The sequence below is a fragment of the Bemisia tabaci genome, chromosome 3, assembly GCF_918797505.1.
Source record: "Bemisia tabaci chromosome 3, PGI_BMITA_v3".
NCBI classification, from domain to species: domain Eukaryota; kingdom Metazoa; phylum Arthropoda; class Insecta; order Hemiptera; family Aleyrodidae; genus Bemisia; species Bemisia tabaci.
In genome coordinates, this window is record NC_092795.1 from 17,459,607 (window position 1) to 17,479,930 (window position 20,324).

Consider the following 20,324-nt stretch of genomic DNA (forward strand, 5'->3'; position numbering starts at 1 on the left):
CAGGAAGTCTGCGGCATCGCAAACTGAGTTAAGTGATTGCCAACTTACACTGTCAAAGTGCAGAAGGAAATTAGAAAATGCTGGCGAACATTCTGTAGACCATTTCCACTCAGGGATGTCTCATTAAAGTGAGCAAGAAAATGAATCCTATGTTTCTCTCATCAATTCTGAATGAAGACTCTTTTTCAAGATATGAAAATGAATAATAAGTGCAATTGAGGAGCTTCCCTGAGAAAGGGCTCATAATGAAAAATTGCATTTGAGAAAAATGCATTTCAAGTTTCCAAAATTATTTTCTGGCCACTGATGGTGACTTACATTGGAGGCTGGATTCCACTTTCCAATGTGAAGGTCACCGTCAAAAGCCAGAGAGTAGTAGTGAAAACTTCAAATGCATTTTCCCAAGCGTAATTTTTTGACAACGGTCTCTTGTTCCGGAAAGCTCCTCAATTATTGTTGGATGGATGCAGAATATATGTATAAAAATTAAGATTTTCTGATTCAGTTATACTAATTGACAAGAAGGAACAGAGCTTAAGAGCCTAAAGTACAAAACTCAGTAAAGTCTTAAATCATTATAATTAGGAATGTAACCATTTGTGAATAGGTACCGACAATCCTTGAAGAAAAATAGGAGGGGTGTATACATTGAATATTTTATTAATTTTTTAATCATGGAGACAAAATAATACTCGTTGTCTGAGATTCAATACAAGATTAGGGACATTTTTGAAGGTTTTTAAAAAATATGATCATGATGCAATAATGCCTCAGATGCTTTGTGTTCCACATAAAAACCTTGTTGGGAGAGGCACAGGTTGAAAAATGAAGATTAAATAATGCAGGCATCGAAAAATAGATAGAGATTTATGAAAGTGCTTGCCATCTATATTTATTCACCATTTTTTAGTGGAATTAAAGTCTTCGGTGGGGATATTGGTGGAAAACATTTGGATGGTGAATTAAAGTGAAGAAAAAAAATATCAGTGAACTTATATCAACTGATAAAGCAATAAATAACAATATAAAAAATAAAAATTATAACAATGAACAGTGAAAGGAGTTATGGTCATGATTTTACACAACTCAATTGTGAAAAGTGGGTCAATCTTAAGCACTAAGCTTTTTCACTGGAGGGGTATTTTTGTGGAAACAAACTTGACTCATGTGAAAGCAAAGAACTTTCTGCACCCCTGCTAAAAAAATCAGTCAGATAATCTGACACTGTGCTGCTGAATAGCGATTCTTATTTACCACGTTAATGAAAGATGGCACGGTCTCCTGTTCTTTGCCATTCCTTTCTGACTGTTCGTACGATCATTTAAGAAAAATATTTCGACTTCAATCGGTCTAAAGTAATTAGGCTTCCTTGACTGTGTTAAGGACCCCTTTTTTCAAGCAGGGTCTAGTGTGTAATTGAATTGGAAGATGCAAAAACGTCCTAAGTTCAATTCAGTGTTTCAGAATTTGCATGATTCATAGAAAAAAGTTGATTCAAGAAGTTAGGAGTGTAGAACAATTTTATCAAAAGTCCTGCAAATATAATTACTCATTTACTAAGCAGATCGACTTTGTTACGCTCAGTCGTAAAGTGAGACATACCAATACAATTCTGAAATATTGTGTTGAATATCGGATATTTTCACACAATCCAATTCAATTCTTATGTGAGATTAAGTGATGCCTGATAATAATGCCTCATATTGCACATGTAGATTGACATCGATGATGTAAGTAAACATGATATAAAAAAATAATGCTATAGAAATATAATACATACATAATAGAAATTTGAAGAAAGGGCCAATATTGGCATCACTTACGAAAGATATCTAATCAATATGTACTTGAAAATAATCATTACTTAATGATCACATAGAAGAAAAACTGATAAGCCCATTAAAAACTGAACTTGCCTCGAATTTTGAAAAATCCTAGAGAGCACTTGTTATGTATTAGAGATGTTAATCCAATGTAATTCTCCAGAAGGATTGGTTTGTGTTGAATGTTGCATGGAGTTAGCGCTGTGACAAGCTCAAGGGCCTTGACAAACTCAGCGTAGAAGTTATCGACACAGTATAATTTTTTTTCTTCTGTGGTGGTTTCTGCAACAAAAAAAAAACTAAAATTAGCTGGAATTGCAATTTAAGTGAAGAAGGATTTTTGCAATTGAATGATCAGTTGAAACAAGATTACGAAAGCAACCCAGCAAAACTGTTATATTGGACCAGTCATAATTTCTGTAAGTGCTGGTTCAAAATGAATTCAGTCCAATCCATAAGTTCATCAGGTCTTGCTATCATTTATCTATCACCTTAAAGGATGCAGCAATGGACCACTGGGTAAGTGCGAATTTAAGTATTATGATATTAGTTTCTTACTTGAAAATTCAAGTAGAACACAAAGTGTACAAAGAAAATCACTCCTGAAAGTAACTCCTAACGAAGGCATTAATGGTTTTCAATTCAAATCAAACTTCCTGTTCATGAAAAAACCATATTCTACTTGAGTTAAATGGTGAGCACAAACAGTCTTTGCAGTATGAAAATTGGACGAACTGCGCTTCGGCTCAGCTATTGCAAGTAGTTTACACTTTGAGAACCACAGGGTGGGGAGAGAACACAACTTATTGAGAAGCCTGCCAAAACAGTCGTGGGGCACGATTTGATTCAGGTGGATTCTAGTTTTTCTTCTGAGGAGGAGACGTTTAATGTGCTAAATAAAAACGTTAATATCTTAGTTAGAAGTTACTTTCAGTAATTTTCGTTGAGCCAATCGTTTTCCAAATGAAATTTTAGAGAAGAAACATTTATCAGAATTTTTAAATTTGTACCTTCATCTGTATCTGCATACAGTGGCATTAAGCTTATGAATGGTAGCACATGTTACATAAAGTATCAAGATCACTTTAACTGTAAGCTATCCATGAATAACAGAGGAAGTAAATAGACTTTTGAATGGTTGCTACCACTTCAAGAATATTGCCCTTCCAGATAAGCTACTTCTGACTCTCCTGAACGCTCTTTTATAAGTATCCAATACATGTTGCTGGTTCAAACCTGCAGTTTTTTGCAGATAAATCTTTCATGAAACTTTTCACTTCCATGAAGTGCATTCGCTTTGAGGAGGCATGAGTGCAGAAGGTCCCAAGGGCTCCTCCCCTTTCCCACAAGATCAATCAACTTTCCCTCTTGTTTTACCAAAATGGGCCAGTTGCAAACTTTTGCTAAAGCAAAAATAAGGGTTTGTTCCTTAATGATAATGTCTCAAAAATTACGATGAGCGCATCAGCAACCTCTGAAATGCACTCCTAACTTCACAATCTGCGTAAGAAATTTGCGTTTTTTTAAGCCTTCAAAAAGGATACTACAGCATAGGTGAACATTTTGTTAAAGGAGTCATTCCATTCAATCCCTGCTTGACATGGCCGACGCTTTGGCGTGCAAATTGAGGAGAGCACTACTCTAACGAAATATGCACCTGTGTCATAGTATCGGTTTTGAGGCGGAAAGCTAGAAAAAACGTAAATTTCTTATGCAAATTGTGAAGTAAGGAGTGCATTTCAGACTTGGCCGATGCGCTCACTGTGATTCTTGAGACATTTTCTACAAGTAACAACTCTTATTTTAGATCTAGCAAAAGTTTGCAACAGGCCCATTTACGATTGCTTCCCCCTGAAAAATTAAATTTTTTTTTTTTTAATTTTACCATTTTGGTAAAAAAAACCAGTTAACCCAAAAAATTGAACTTCTTACTTCACTACTAAAGCGCACAGGGTGCACTCCTCCATTTTGTCCCATTTCGTTAGGGTTCCCTTACTCTTGGCAACTTGTGGCAGTCTTCATATCATGACTTATCACAGGAATTTTGATGTTTTTTTATCCTCCAATCATAAGAGCAAACTCGAGGTCCAAGTAATGTAGGCGCAGTTTTCAACTGTGTTTAATCAAGAGTAAATTTAAAAATAAAAAATAAATTACCTTTGCACCTCAGCAATGGATGAGAAGTGACGGTGAACCAGGGAACATCACTTGAAAACGCATTCCATTTCGTAAGAAAATCAAGTGGTTGGCCATTGTTCCACATAGCACGAACACCTGTCGCATTTCTTGGCCTGGAAAAATATACCACATAAATGTTTCAATTCTCAGGAAACAATAATTTCAAGGATTCAGAAAATAAAAAGTGTAGACTAAAATGACATGAGGTGCATAATGAACGAACAATTTTTTTCAAATCTCAGATCTTTTTGGTATTTGACAGTTGGATATTTATTACCTACCGTTATTTGACCCACAAGAGTCTGTGTTGAAAGTCATGCATAAAGAGAAGGGAGGCGACTCAGCATTGAAAATTTTATAAACTTTAAGGTGAATGCTAATATGTGAATATAAATATTTTTGTAATGGGTGACTGAAAATTAAACTATCTTTACAGAGGGCGCATATTTTTTCATTGAATAGATGATTTAAAGTCTGTAGATTATGTTGTACCATTGAATCAGTTTCTCAGTGTTTCTGCTGTTCTTTTAATTTTAACAAAGATACTGTAGGTGAAATTTTTCTTAATTCCCAATAAGGGGCTATCCCATGAGAAACGCAGGTAAAACTGCGGAGGAACTTCTGATTAGAAACTTTATGGCAGATTTAATCTACTTGACAAATTTTTACATGGGAGAACAAAATTTACCAGATACACAAGCAGAGCTCATTCAAAATTTTCTTGAGAAAAAACAAGAATTCGGTGCTTTTTTAATACAAAACATTTTACTGATATTTGATTGAGAAGTCAAAAAATATCTAAAAATTGTTTCGCACGTAAATGCATTCAAAGGAATCTTCTTCAATCCACACAGTACTTAAAAGTAGAGTATTTTTCATTGGCATATAATATTTAGAGTATTGTGAGAAGACTAAAATCAATTTCAACACATAATTAAACTCTTAGAGGACCCTATCAGTAAAACTAAATACACTCAAGTTAAGAAAAATACATGGCCTATTTGCTTGTAAATACCACTAACAGACTACAAGAAAGTATTGTTATCTGATTCTCTCTGATATTGTGCTCTCATTTAGTAGTGACTATTCCTCTCAAACCTACATTCTTCCATAGAATCAAAAACATGCCACTCTAGCCACTTTTTAACGCTGCGCCAGCTTACTGTGAGGAATTTTATCTTGAGTCTTCTACAACAATCAACACTAGATCAACCTACTGAAAAAAGGAAAGAAAAACTATAACATGCAAAATGACACATAGTATCAAAAGTAAAACTAAAAATAGTGTATTTCCTTCAGAAAATGCACCAAGACACACAATAAATATTTTGGAGAAAAAATATGACAATATAACCATAATGCACAACATAAGAAAACAAATCAATAAAGCCTACTATTTGGAAAAAAGACAGAAGAGAAAAATATGATAATCTAACTACAATTTATGGGACTTCACATTATACTGGAGTGACGAACAAAAACAGAGCAAACCTAGCGTCAAACAACACTGACAGAATAAAAAAAAAACTCCACAAAGCAGCAAAATAACTATATTTACTACCTTGCTTCAAATTCTTTAAGATCCAAAACACGAGAAGATTCCTCTTTCTGGTAGGGTTTGAAAACACAACTTTTTACAAAATGAGAAAATCCATTTGTGAACCCATTCACACGACTGAGCAAATAAAAAGAAAGAAAGAAGACACTTTATTAAAAATCCATTTTGAGATTCTCACAAGAAGAGATTAGTTCATGCAACATGAAAAACTCAGATACTGAAACAATTTTTGATTGAGAGTGTGTGTGAATGAATGTTTATTTTCCAATGGGATGGTGATATACCTTTTGATTTTGAAGACTCTCGATAGAAAGCAGTGCCAAGAAATCCAAAACTCTAACCCTGACATAATTTTTAGCAGCTTTAACTCAAGGAAAAATCAGAGATGCTATCCAAAGTAACAAGGAAGAAAAGGCTGATAAGAAAACCCAATTACGTACATATTAAAGTTTCTTCAGGGATGAAGATTTGCCTTAGAAAATCAGCAGATGAAAAATTTTTTACTGCAGGAAGATATTCTTGACGTTTTCAACTTTCTCAATTGAAACCTCTGAGATCGGTGTTTACTTCAAGTTATCTTTAAGTGATACAAGTAGAGCTAATTTATACACTTTCTGTTAAACCTAACAAAATTAACCTACATAAAGTCAAACACCTGTGAGAATCCTTGTCTAAAACAATAATTTGAAATCAACAAAAATTTTGAATCATAATTCATAATGACAAGTTTTTAAGAAAAATTTTTGAAGAGGAAATACAATAGAGAAAATACATAAAGTAATAGGTAGTGTATGGACACGTCGAATTGATCAGGTCATGTACCTCTTGGGGCCCAAAAAAGCAGCCAACCTATGAACTCAAATTATCCATCGGTACTACTTTTCACAATTCTGCATAGGATTTGCACAATTCTGCAATTCTGAATTTCTGTAAATTATGAAAGCATGTGGGTATAAAACTTTGATTTTGCATAAATTTTCTCAGTTTCAAAGTCTTAATCCTTAAAGACACCTGTTTACAATGCACTGTCGGCCATACTGATTAATCTTTCAAATGTATAGGTTAGCAGGGGCATTTTTCTAGTGATTTTCGTTTTAGACGTTGTCGCCCTATGGGGCCCGACAAGGTACATAAAACAACGTGTCCATACTCTCCCCATGAGGGTACTCTGGTCATAACATCAAAATGACAGGTAGATGGACAGGAACTTTAAAATCAAACACTAAAGACCAAAGAAAAACAAGTTAATGTTGAGTTTGAGGTAGAGGTGAATTCAATACCCTGTCCAGTGGTCAGTTAGTTGGCATGATCAGAATGTCTATAATCAAATATCTACTGTACTTCCTCTTCTTATTGGTTACTTGCACAAGTTGAAGAAGCAATTTAAGAGGCAGATAGCTACATTGAGAGTTTGACCGAAAAGTAAAATATTCAAAATTCGAAAGAGAGGATTGTCACTACGGAGGATTCTCACAATAAGAGGGTATAGGTACTTACGGAACAATGGAGCCACTAGGATACACTAAATCTCCATTTATGACAGTATCAATAATATTCAAAGGCACTCTTTTGGAATCTAACATTTTCAGAGCGATAAAATCATATTTTACTATGATGAGCTCATCCGTAGTGAGAAGAACCAGTCTTTCTTTTTCATTGTCCCATAGGCTGATTCTGTTAAATGCAAAAATAAAAAGCACAACGTTAAATATGAAACAAGTTGCAGGATATTTTAGGAGCCTTCCCCAACAAAAAAATGATATTGAAAATTTTTCAAGTTGATAAAGACAAAATAAATAATCAAGACTCCATTATGCTGTTTATCTTTTATAAATTGGTTGCTTGTGGAGGTTTGAAATTTTTTGAAAATTCCTCTACAGGTATAAACAACTTTTTGTTAAAGCTTAAATTAGCAAGTCTGTCCAACGTTGGTTTGGACGGAATATTTTCCTATATCTTTTGTCTATTTATAAGACATCATGAGAAAAACATTTTAATATAAGAGGCTGCAAAGCAGCAACAGTTACTATTGAGAATGATGGTCACTACAAGTTACAGTATTCTTAGCGCAGGTACCCATAAAATTGAAATGAATGATAGTTTCTTCCAGTAAAGCTTTCTAAACAATCTAATTTGATGACCACCACAGAGCCTTTTGTCTACCAAAGGGCCCAAGCACCAACAACTCACAAGCTGTGAAAATTATGATAAGCGATCTATTATGTGTCATAATATTCTTTAGAAACCATAACTCCAGTGGCTGTGGCGCTTGGGCCCTATTATAAATGACTAATTGAGGGGCTTTGTGGACAAGACAGATAAGTGCCGTTTTTTAAAAAATTGAGTTATTCATGAACTCAACTGCAACTAGTTTCAAGTATATTCTGTGAAAAATTCACAACTAAAATCCAGCTTTAAAGCATCAAAAAGTGACTTCAATCTTCCTTTCTGCCATAAGGTTCCATGTAATTTGGAAACTTTAAACACAAATTTCTTTAAATAGTAATTTAAAAACTTTCCTTAAATACTGCACTTATGCGCCTTGTCCTCCAAGCCCCTCAATTTAATTTTGTATGATGTAAAATAACAAATATTGACCTTTATTCTATGAAAATTGGGCAGGAAGGACTTTGATACCTTTATATTCTGCTTAAATTCGGGATTAAGGCACTTGCAATTTTCATGAAAGCGACTCTTCGGGGGCCACGACTGTAATATGTTTGGTGCAAGTAGAATGTCAGTTATCACAACCGTCATTATCCACCCCACCTTCAGGGAAAGAATTGAGGTGGGACCTAAAGGCATTTCATTAAGTCAGTTATGAGTCACCAATGCCCATTTTACGATCACTGTTAATGTTCATAAATGTGTATTGTTTATAGGACAGAGTGGTCAATAGGTATATCGGTTCAGATCAAACACACAGAATCTGAAATTTGTTCAATACTTGATTCCTTTGTGGATGACTGAGTAAAATGTAAAACACTCACTCTGTAAGAAGCCAAGCTCCTAGGAGTTTCCCAATTTTGTCATTTACGAGTTCTTTGGAGCACTCGTCTATTGCCCTTTTGACAAATCCTTCTCGAGACGCAAAAAATGTGCTTGCATCGTCACCAGACCAGGGCATGACAGCATCTTTTGGACGGGCTAAAAGAGAATGAAGATAATGGTTAATTTTTATTAATAGATAAAAATTAAGTAAATTAAAATAAAATCTTAATTGATTTCAACTCTACCGTCTACTGCGAAGAGGATCTTGTTGTTACAGATACCTGGAGACGCTGAACTCTAACAGAGGTTTGGGTTAGTTGGGGTTATCGGTGCTTGTGCAAGCAGAGGGTATTGACTCCAAAGTGTCCACACTAGGGCTGAAAACTAAACTAACCCAGAAGCCAGAGACCGAAATGAGCTGATATTTAACAGCAAGCCAAATTTTGAACTGTAAACCAGTTCCAGCAAATAGGATGAGCCAAATCTGATTCCAGAATAATGAAGACTGAATGCGAGTGACTTTTCAGTCCAACAGTTTAATGTAAGCTAAGAATTGAGTCGCTGGACTTCTACCTTGGAGTCATGAACGCCTACCTACTACCCTGAAGTTTATAAAACAAGGCACTGAGCTGCCGAAAAATTTGAACCTAAGTGTATGGCTCCTTTGCTGATTGACATTTGATGTGATCCTGTTGCTTACCAGCCTTGTCAAACCATACAAATGATCGGACGTTTCCTGTGACTCGTATTACGCATAGCGAGTAAGCTTTGGAGAGTTGAAGTGATCATGCGGACAACAGATTCTTACCATTAGAGGACGAGGAAGAGGGAGATTTAGCTCCTGCTTTGGCTTCATCAGCCAATGCGATGTCCAAGGAAAATAAGCTCGAGTTGTCACTTTGATTAGCAGTAGAACTCTTATCAGCAGACAGGGCATTCTTCTGCTTGCGAACGTCACTGATGCGAAGAGTGGCATTGTTGAAATAATCCTGTGGCTCGTCATCTAATGATGTGTCGTACATGGCCATGGTTGATTAAACAGAAATCTTCTTGGAAAAATGGAACAAAATACAGAACTGATCAAAAACTACTTAATCACAATCAAAATAATAACTCTGTTATTATTGTTGTTGTTGCGACTTAACTTTGTCAACGCTACTTACGCTATCTATCGACGAAATTTGTTATTTCAGTGACTTTTCGGTCAAATTTCAGCAGCCAATCAAAACTAGTATTCCAGTGTTGTCATTTGATTCCAACTTTTTCATTGGACGTCAATTTCACGTCATTGTAATGGCTGCCTAACGAACGGTCACTACCCTTTGTTCTTCCTCCACGCATTCTCAAAGAATTCAATGTTTATACTGAAGCGGCTGAAGTATCATGACGTCTTGAAATTTTCTTTTAGTTCCAGATAAATAATGTATTATTTAATAGGTTTTATAGCATTAGTGATCAAAGATGTGTTGTGCTTCAATTTGGAAACTCGGATTCCTGTGATCAAGAATGGACGGAAAGAATCATATTTTGGATATTCAGTGGCAGCACATCAGTCAGTCAATGAAGCCATTAATAAAATTCAGGATAGCTGGTAAGTGTCCAGGGTTTGAACATTTATTGTATTGTAGTTTTACTTTCATAAATAAATCATGAATAATTGTCCTCTGATTTAAGAGTGCATCATCGAGGCATGCTCAATCAATGCTCAATTCACTGAAAGTTGGTCAATAGTCAGTTTCAAGTGGTCATCACCTTTTCCTGTATGTTAGAATTTCAACCAACATCAACTAAGTGAAATGAACCATACTCATACTTAGCCAGCTTTCATTTTCATATCTATTTTACCTCGGTGCATGAATTAAAAATGTAAACATTGTAGGACTAAGACATCGTGCGATATTGCTTGGACAACTTGTCCAACGTGCTTCCGCTGGGAGTACCTCCCCTGTTTTCATAGAAAGGGGGTGAGAATTCTTGTCACAAGTGAAAACATATTTAGCAGAAGCTATTTTTCCGATTTGATATAATCTGATTCATTTTGAAACATTTTGATTGGTACCTTGTGCTTACTATTTTGCGAGAAACCTTGCGTATTGGAGAAAATTGTGAAGGTCTGGAACAATTTGCACCCCTGTAATGCAGTTCTTCGCAGTTATTATCCGTGACCTTTTAAAGTGAAGTTATTCCCAGCTTCATGAGGAGACCAATATGAAAGATAAGTAAATAGATTTAAAAATTAAAGTAAATCAAGAACTTCATTGGTTTCTACTTTTTATTTGAATTTTTACTTCACTCTCAGTAAGCCTTTCCTAGAACTTTCTACAGTCTTACTGTCTACTGCTCTTCAGAAATGGGAAAAACAAGATATAGGACAAATGTCTTATCACCCTGAAGTGCATCACTTAGATTAACTGTTGGCCTATTGATTAGCTTATAAGCTGTTGAATGGTGCTGTTTTCTGAGGTGTCTTCAATCCAATCTATTTTTTCCTCAGTTCTAGTTAAACAGAGTTTTGGCTTTGCAGCGCTTGAGTTATGGGGGTTCAAAATTAGCAGTAAGGTTCACCCCTCCCTAATTTCACAAGTTCCAATACATTCTGCAATTGTTTCCTCTATTCTACGCCAGGTATAAAATCTACCTTGAGCCTTGAGGCCTTGTCCACACAAGACCAGTTCGAGGAACTTCGGGCGAACTTGTTTCAGGAACTTTTTATAACTTACTTGTAATTTGCTCCTCAAACTCCCCCAGTTCACGGGACTAATTCGTCCAAACCACGTCGCGTGGATAAGGCCTTAGGTTTGGCAATGGTTTATAAACTTCCTAAACAAACTATTTATCAAGGGGAATGTGGCAACATTCAAATGCTCATACGGGGTTCTTCCTTAGCATGACAGAAATGCCATCTGCCTCTCCTACCACTGTGGTGTAAGCGTAGCCAGAAAAAAATTCTCTGGGGAGTCAAAAGCTTTTTTATCCTGTAAAGAGGGTCGGGAGTCTACTCTGCCATGCTAAGGAAGAACGCCGCATGAAAATTCGAGAGTTGCCAAATTTCCTCTGAAGAAATGTTTATTTTTAAGGAAAGTTTTGAATATTTCTCCCTGAAACAGAATATTCAGGCCATATTCTGAACAAAATTATCCGAAAAATTGGCAGACAAATATTCACAAACTTTCTTGAAATTGGTGATTTGTCACGGGAAGTTTGGCAACGCCTGAAGACTCGTACGGCGTTTTTCCTTAGTGTACTGGTATTCAACTTTTAACCGGCTTTTTACAATCGCGACTTTGGTGGGTGGATAGGAGGGGGAGGAGCACTAGCATTCCCTCCCTACCTAGACCCATGCTGCATCTTTTATCCACTCGAGAACCTGGCAGCTTCATTTCATTCCGAATCACTTCCGCATCCTGTCAAACCAATCGTGGAATCGCAAAATTCACATCATCGATAAGTTTCGGATTGTTTGTAGGCGGGCGCCCGGAGACCCAGTCATTTCACGGCGACGCGTTGCCAGATCTCGTCGAACGAGCTTTTTCACACCTTTCCGTTCCCGCGAAAAGCAACGATTTATCGCCACCGTTTACAACCCGGGGAAAAGGGCGCGAGCCAAATCAATCGCGCTTATTTTCGTTGCCATTAAATCGGTAATGGGATTTATTACTTTCTTTCGCCATTGCTCCGCACTTGAAGGCCCCGCACCCCTCCCTCCCTTCCGGACTTTTTGTTTCTGCGTGTCTGTTATCGGGGTCTTTAAAATTGAGTCGCCGCGCCTTCCATCGGGAGTCCCTGATAAGCAAGGCAGTTCCTGGAGTGGTTAATGGATGAGTCGAATGCCTGGTTCCCTCTCGTGAATCGATCCCTGGCCGATTGCCCGGTTTTCGAGATTACAACTTTCAGCTCGACATTCCTTTCGCGCCGGAAAGAAATGGGATTGTGCGGCGAACTCTGCGTCGCGAAATTCTGCGCTGGTTTTTGGGGGAAGGCTGCTTGGTGCAGGGTGTCTACAAGTCCGGAAATAGTACGGATTTTTTAAGGGCGGTCCGGAAGTGCTGAAAGATTGCGGAAATCCTGCAAGAAGGTCCGTAATTGGATATTTTTGTCGTAATTTGAGCGAGAAATTCAAATTTTTCGAATTTCGTCAATCGGAGGTACTGAAAAAGTACCAAATATCTCTATTGAGAAGGTACTGAATTTCTTGGGAATGTACTGAATAAGTACCGTTTAAGTTCTGATTTTTGGACAGCCTGCTTCGGTAGACACCCTGGCTTAACAGTCTCCCTCTGACAGAGCAACGCGTTTAATAGCTCCATCCACAAAAAGTATCACTGCCATCACATTTTCACCTTCTTTTCAGGTACCTTCACTGTTCAAAAACCCTTTTTCGGCGGCCTTTTTTTTTCAAAGCGACCGACCGGGACCGGATCGGTTGTTCGGTCGCGGAAATTTTGCACCCCTGGCTAAGTTTTTAAGGAATAATATGCGCAATTTTATCCATTGGGTCTTATAGTTTCATAGACTACTCGCAACCTTTCTCAAAATTAAATATTTTATTAGAGAAAGGCAACATTGGAATGTTCATGCGGCGTTTTTCTTAAGGCCGGGACTGGCAGGGTTGCCACAGTCAGGGAATACCGGGAGAACCGGGAAATGTCAGGGAATGTTAAATGGGCATTGGCGGATCCAGCGACTTGGCAACACCGGATTTCCTCCATTTAAACTTATCGAAATGTATCGATTCTTGGAGGGGCCAAGTGCTCCAACAAGAATTGATATTTTAGCATAGGTTTAAATGGAGGAACTCGGTGTTGCCAAATTGCTGGACCCGCGCCTCTGGAACCGGGAAATGTCAGGGAAAGCCGGGCTATGTCAGGGAAAATCTCTCCAATCACCTCTATTTGCTTTCTAGAATGCGTTTGAGGTTTCGGAACAATAAATTTTGCCTGAAAACTATTTTCAATTATGTCTTCTTAACCACTTGTCATATCTTCAATTGTCAGGGAACTCCACCAAAATGTGTCAGAGAAATGAGGGAAATGTCAGGGAATTTCATTTTCTAAATTCTGTGGCAACCCTGGACTGGGCGCGGAGCGGTTGACCCCCAGCCGGAGGGGTCCACGAGCTGGGGACGGAAAAAGCCCCCCGGGTGTTCGTGAAGGCTCGTAGAGCGAACTCAAGCTCGCCGGTCTCATTGTGAGTACAGTCTACAGAGCCGTTACCTGATTTATGGGAATTATTGTCGAGCTTGCACGTCGCGCGTCGTGGACTCATCGTTTCGTTGAATCCCTGATTGTGTCATCACTATCGCGGAGAACCTTGGAAGTGACACAGACGATGTTCTCACGCGGTAGTCGATGTTAAGTCAACTTGACGCTGCGCCGCACAGTGGATCGAATCAATAGGAAAAATCGGACAAAATTTGGGAACTTCAAACTCCTTTAACTCCGTTTATTTAAACTTTTTTGAGGTTCTAAAAGTAGTTCCGTTGGTTTCCTCGTGAAATTTTCTTCCAGAAGCACCCCTTTCAGTTTAAAATGTGGCGAAATAGGCATTAACATTTTCAGTTTTATTAAAAAATTTCATGTCCGACCTTCGTAATTGATTCGGTCCATTGTGCGCCGCGCCGCCGGAGCGAAGTGAAGAAAATGTTTACTCAGGGTTTGTGACGCCTCGGAAGAGAAGTCCTTCTTACCCACCAGACAATGGCGATTCTTGCAAGTTGGCAACACTGTTCAGGGTTGCCACAGTCGAAGAAAACCGGGAAATGTCAGGGAATTCTAAAAATTCAGGGATAACTGGGGAATGTCAGGGAAAATTATCAAGTCACCTTTATTTGCTTTTTAGAAACGGTTTGACTTTTCGAACAACGAGTTTTGACTGAAAACCATTTTTAATTATGTCTTTTTACTATCTGACATATCTTTTCTCGGAAAATTTGAAGTACCCCTGAGAAACCTGTACCTCCATTTTCAGGAAGAATTCCGTTTTATCCGGGAAAAACCGGATTGATCCAGAAAAACGAAGGTCAATTCCGGAATCAGCGCTGAAAACATACCAAATATACCATCGATCATGAACTTTTGGAAAAACAAAAAAAAGGTTGACCAGTGTATACTAATACATTTTTGCACCCGTCATGAAGACATGCCGAGTCTTTGTCGTCTTCAAGGCAAAAGGGCGTAACTTCATTTCAACGAATCTGCCACTCGCAAATTGTATTCTTACCAGGGAATAGTTTGGTATTTTCAGCTGTAACACTTTAGTTATTCTTCTAATTACATCTGAAATCAGCAAAATTTTAGACAGAAATCGTAAAATCAGATTTCTATGAAAACTTACAATGTTTGAGTCAGTTTTGCAACCTTGGAATGGAGTTCCTTACATTTGTCCGAAGAACGACGAACTGAGCCGTAGATAGAGTCGAATAGGATGGGAACTTGGTGGGCATATAAAGTAATCTTAAGTCAATAAATGTCATTTTAGAGTCAATCAGAGTCAACTGGAGTCAATTAGAGCCAAATAAATTGAAATATAGTCTTTGCTCCAAAGTAGAGTCATAGTCGACTCGATTTCGTTTTCAATTCGGGAACAGAATGTTTTTAATAGTGCACATACTTGAAAATCCTTGAATATTATTTAAATGTATTATTATTTCGTTTACAATCAGAAAATTGGCCTTCTTTCCTTTTGCCGTTACCTCTTTTAATTATTTCCAGAATGTCTTAAAAAATCATTATCCGCTCGTCGAGTTGTATATTTGGACTACATTTTGCATGAAACAAGGTGGAGAAATGGTGCTGGGTCCACACCATTTCGTGGGGAAATCAAAGCCAAGAAGTTCCAAAAATTAAAATTAGAGTCAAAAATAATTTTTTGAACTCTAATGCGCACCAGTACGAAACTGAGGAGGGAGAGTGTTCAGCTCAGGCAGTTTGCAATGGAATATTAAGTTGGAGTCACGTCGAGAGATCTATACCGGTTTGGGCCTTTTTAGACCTCATCAGTCGATCACACTCGGCAGTGAAACTACTATCTCTAGCTCATTAATTCATAATTTAGCACATCATATCTACATTAGGAAACTAATGGCGCATACGCTGTTTTCACGGTCATTTTAAGGAAGAGACAGTTTGTAAAAATATCTCAATTCTTCCGAGGAGCAAACCGAACAGTTCGCTATGACATTGAGAACAATTCTGAAACCTAGAACTTAAAATCAAAACTAAGAACGCTCTGTAAAATGTCGATAACATCCTAGGAAAATTTCCGATTCTCAGGATATAATCTCTGAACGTCCAACGTCCGCAAGTGTCACTTCGACTCAGTTGCTTCCCATACCGTTGGACTCTTCTTCATACAACTCCAAGCAAAAAAAGAATATCCTCTCAAAAATCTCCAGGATTGTTGCAGCATTTCTGTTTTTCACAAATTATTCGCCGATCACGCACACTTAGTCGGTGAACATAAGCGTAAGAGGTGAATACTGCTCCGAAATGACATCATCGCTAGATGTATGAGATTCAGGCGAGATAAATGGTCCAGAGGAATCTCGAGAAAATCTCCTCTGATGATCTCGTGATCTGGAAAGGAGTGAAAAAAATGACTGTAGGCTTTACGATAGCTCGAAAAAAAAACATTCTTGCCCAGCCAGATTCACTGTTCTCCGTCGTATAGGGAACACGTGTTGTTAAGGATCAGATTAATGACCCGCGGTCCCGGGTCTATTGTTTTTTATCCTCTTTCATTTTTTGCTGCCTTCTCTCTCCCCCCTCTCTCCCCTTACCTTTTCGTTGTCGTATCACAAAATGCAAGGATTATTCATTTTCCCATTCGGAAAATTGACGGAGTTGCACTTTAATATTCAGTCTCATAATTGCGCGATCGGTTTCAGCGAGGATGCGACTATTTTCGCTGAGGGTCCGGAGCGAAAAAAAATTATTGGTACAGATAATGGAAATTTTTGGGTCAGAGATTTTTTATGGGGAGGGGGGCGGCAGATCGGCCCATCATCACGGGGGTCTGAGGGACGCAAAAAATCACCTCACCGCAGGGATCTTCAGCTACTTCACCATCTTTGAGAGATTCCAGGGGGAGGGAGTCCTCCAAGAAAAAAATCCCTGGTAAAAATTGGCGATAAGAGCTGCGTTTCAAAATACCATAGGAATTCTTATAGCCGGCTATAGAAGGCTACAGAAAATCATATAGCTGGCTGTAGAATGCGGAGAAAATCATACGGCCGGGCTATATGAAGCGATAAAAAACTATGCAGCCGGGCTATAGTTCCTATCGCCGGGCTTTACACTTTATCGCCTGGCTGTTGCTTTTTCGCCATCGATTATAAAAGGCTATAAGAAATTCGTGTGCTTTGGAAATCATTAAGTTTGATACGGAACCACCTTAACATTTACAAAACACACATTATATTTTCCTTTAATACATATTTTTTTTTTCATCAATTAAAATAAGAATAATCCATACAGGATGTGCAAACATTTCAAAATCATGAGTTGAATAACGCTGACTCCGCCAGACTAAATATTAGAGCCTAACACAAAGCGGAGCGGCGACGCACTGGCGCCTACAAACCTAACAGGGATACTTCACGCATTGCGCAACGCGTGAAGTATCCCTGTTAGGTTTGTAGGCGCCAACGCGTGTTTCGCACTGGCTGCCCGCCTGCCACGGCGCGGCGCTTGAAGCAACTATTTCACACCAGAGGTATTGCACAGTATCATACGAAACTGAAGGCGCTCTAATATATTAGTAATGGCAGGCATCCATCAAAAGTACGGAGCTTTCCTCGCAAAATAAATCAAGATACTACGGCCCAAAAAGAGAGCAGTATTCCAAAAACTCACTAAGTCCTAGCATCCGTAATTAGTAACGTTTAGCATACACTTTATCGCCTGGCTGTCGCTTAATCGCCATCGGCTATAAAAGGCTATAAGAAATTGCGTAGCCGGCTGTAGAAGCTATTGGAAATCTTACAGCCGGCTGTAGGTCTATGGTATTTTGGAACACATATTCTACTGCCAATTTTTACCAGGGCTTAAAAACCGAGACGTTTCAGGCGGTGTTTATGGCCTCCCCCGGCCGCCATTCACCAAATGCGCCCAAAAATTGCGTCATCGTGGCGTCTTAGAAAATTGACGTCCATCCGATTTTTTCAAACTCGCAATCGCCGAACATCGGTAGCGCCCTCTGCACATCGTTCGCGGCGTGAAAAATCTCGTGCGCCATTTATGCTCTTCCGAAAAGTCACGCTGGCTCCTGAAACGTTGCACATGGCTCCTGAAAATTTGGCTATCCGGTCGAGCTTGCTTCTAAAATTTTAGGAGGAAGGCAGAACACTGGTCTCAAGAGCCTCGGCCCATTCGGTCATGCACGTCAAACAATTTGCTAAACGCGTTCGCGTTATTCGTCCCTCATCGATGAGCATTGTTTAACCCTGTGCAACTCTGAATGCTGTTAGTGTATCTCCTCGATTCATGCTTGTGGAGAGTCTAATGTGCTGGTTACACGCTCAAATTTCCATCAATTTCCGATCAAATGGTGACTGGTGCGCACCATCTACCATCTTTCTCCGGCCTGCAAAAATTTGATGGTACCTAGATGATGGAGCTGTGGGGCTCATCCTTCATCTGATTTCCACACAACCGTGCTTATTTCAATCAACACGCTGTTTTAATTAATTTTACTCATCCATCTAGATAACTCTCGACCGCCATATTGGTCATCATTTTGATCGGAATTTGACGGAAATTTGAGCGTGCAACCGGGCCAAACCAACAGTCTCTGGACATTTTCTACGCATCCATTAAAGAAATCAACTTAATTGCTTCGAATCGACGAAAAACTTGGTAAAAATCAAGAGCTTTTCAAGGCCGCACAGGACACGACCAAGGAGACAAACGATTCCTTATCCAAACGGAGGTGTCGTAAACATGCAAACATACGGGCACCCAAGGGAGTGCGTCGAACCCGTCTCCAGCGCTAGCCTTCTGACCCCCCCCCTCCCCCCGCTATGCCCTGTGGAGCCCCACCCTTTCATCAGCTGAATAAACAAGGAGTAAAGTTGAAAACGAGGACGGCTCATTCCCGATCTCCCTAATTAAAACTGATGGTTACCAAGTCCAACAACTGGTAACTCATTTGGTTTACTGTCAGGCCACTTGAGGAAGAGCATGCGTCATACTCCCTCGATGTGCGGATGACTCTGAACTAAAAGGAGCAGATTGAAATTACCAGCCGTAAATGAGATGATCGGACCAATCGGGTTCTCATCCATCATGTCCGCGCACATCAGGATATTACTCTCTCATGGGCTGTTCGATTAAGTATCTTCCGTAAAAAAAAAAACAAGTAAGGTCTATTCCTGATTGGGCCTTGATCAGACTGTATTTTTGGGAACACATTCGAGTTCAGGCATGATTTCATGAACGGGCTTCAACTCATTTTATCTTAAAGAAGCCCCTAACCTCGGGAAAAAAATAATTTTTACTAGGAAATGATGCACTTTTTTTTTTACGAGACAATACTTCCTACGCCCGCGAGGGGAGGGAGGAAGTAAAAAATCGTAATACACCTGGGAAAAAGCTTGATACAGGGTGTCTTGCATCAGGAAAAACCGGAGAAACCGGAAAATATCAGGAATTTTGGCCGATCAGGAAAAACAGGAAAATCGGAAAAATCGGACGTTTTATCAGGAATTTTTCTTACGCGAATCTCCTCAGCGGAGAAAGTCGTACTGCTTTTTGCCTGCCGTGCCAGGAGTCGAGAAAAATCAGGAATTTTTTATAAAGTATCAGGAAGAATCAGGAAAATATCAGGATTTTTCAAAATTAAAAAATACTAGACACCCTGTTGATAAGATCGCGCGTTTTTCTGCACAATAACTTCCACCAAGTTACGCGCGTTCCGCGTAATGCACTTCCGACGTTTCGGTTCTGAGTGAGCGTGAGTCAGACATCGTAAGTGCTCCAATCCCATTCAGAAGTAAAAATAAACGTGCTCAACTAGAAAACTATTCCGATTATTCGATTTTCCTTCACATTAAGAATGTCATATCCGGCAACTTGCCCATTCTGCCGTGCTAAGGCAAAACGCCGTATGAACCTTCAGGCGTTGCCAAATTTCCTCTGATAAAATACGAATTTATCAGGGAAATTTTAAATATTTTTCTTCCAATTTCTCAGACTATTTTGTTCGCAATTTAATCTAAAATATCTGAAAATTTCGAGGAAAAATATGCATAAATTTCGTCCAAAATACATGTTTTATCCGGGGAAATTTGGCAACTCTCGAATGTTCATACGGCGTTCTTCCTTAGCACGGCAGCATTGTGAAGCGTGTTGCTCGCGCTGTTGCAAGGGGATGGGAGGGGGGGAGGGGCTCGAGAGTAAACATTCACTTCCTCGGGTGTGTTTGTGTACATCTAGGTACCTATTGTTGTCGGATCTTTTCTTCAACCTCTCGCTTTTTCGTGAGCGAGCGGAGGGTGACGGGAACGGGACGAAGCGACAACTTTCGGGTAGTGAGTGTGCGACCAGCCATCGTATCACCGACTCGAAAGTTGCAGCTGACAGTGATTTTGAAGCGCTGCGTTGCCTGAACTTTCGCCTCGGCACCGGGTGAACTCTCCGAATAGGGGTCATTGCCAGAGGAGCTTAAGAGCATCGCAACGTTGCGAAATTTCATGAGACATTGGGAATCGAATTGAACCGAAGAGCGCACCCCAGTATAGCAGCTACTGCCTAAACAACTAATAAAACACAATAAAT

At 39.0% G+C, this 20,324-nt stretch overlaps 2 protein-coding genes across 4 annotated transcripts in view; one reads left to right on the plus strand and one right to left on the minus strand.

The window, feature by feature from the left end:
* Positions 1 to 1,378: 1,378 nt before the first annotated feature.
* Positions 1,379 to 9,717, minus strand: LOC109044267 (tumor protein p63-regulated gene 1-like protein). Of its 2 annotated transcripts, XM_019061903.2 has the most exons (6): positions 9,359 to 9,717; positions 8,550 to 8,706; positions 7,057 to 7,233; positions 5,563 to 5,676; positions 3,981 to 4,114; positions 1,379 to 2,105 (listed from the first exon to the last, which is right to left on the minus strand). In XM_019061903.2, the coding sequence occupies exons 1-6, from the start codon at positions 9,576 to 9,578 to the stop codon at positions 1,900 to 1,902; spliced, it is 1,008 nt and encodes a 335-aa protein (XP_018917448.2). In that variant the 5' UTR covers positions 9,579 to 9,717; the 3' UTR covers positions 1,379 to 1,899. The 2 variants fall into 2 exon arrangements, with proteins under 2 accessions (XP_018917448.2, XP_018917449.2); XM_019061904.2 differs by lacking the exon at positions 5,563 to 5,676 and having other exon boundaries at positions 9,359 to 9,714.
* A 136-nt stretch (positions 9,718 to 9,853) lies between these two features.
* The window catches only part of LOC109044285 (integrin alpha-PS1), a 46,831-nt gene continuing 36,360 nt past the window's right edge, over positions 9,854 to 20,324 (plus strand). For both annotated transcript variants that reach the window (XM_019061930.2, XM_072297944.1), the window contains exon 1: positions 9,854 to 10,141. In XM_019061930.2, the coding sequence (XP_018917475.1) occupies positions 9,972 to 10,141 (170 nt within the window). In that variant the 5' untranslated portion in view covers positions 9,854 to 9,971. The remainder of the gene's footprint in view (positions 10,142 to 20,324) is intronic.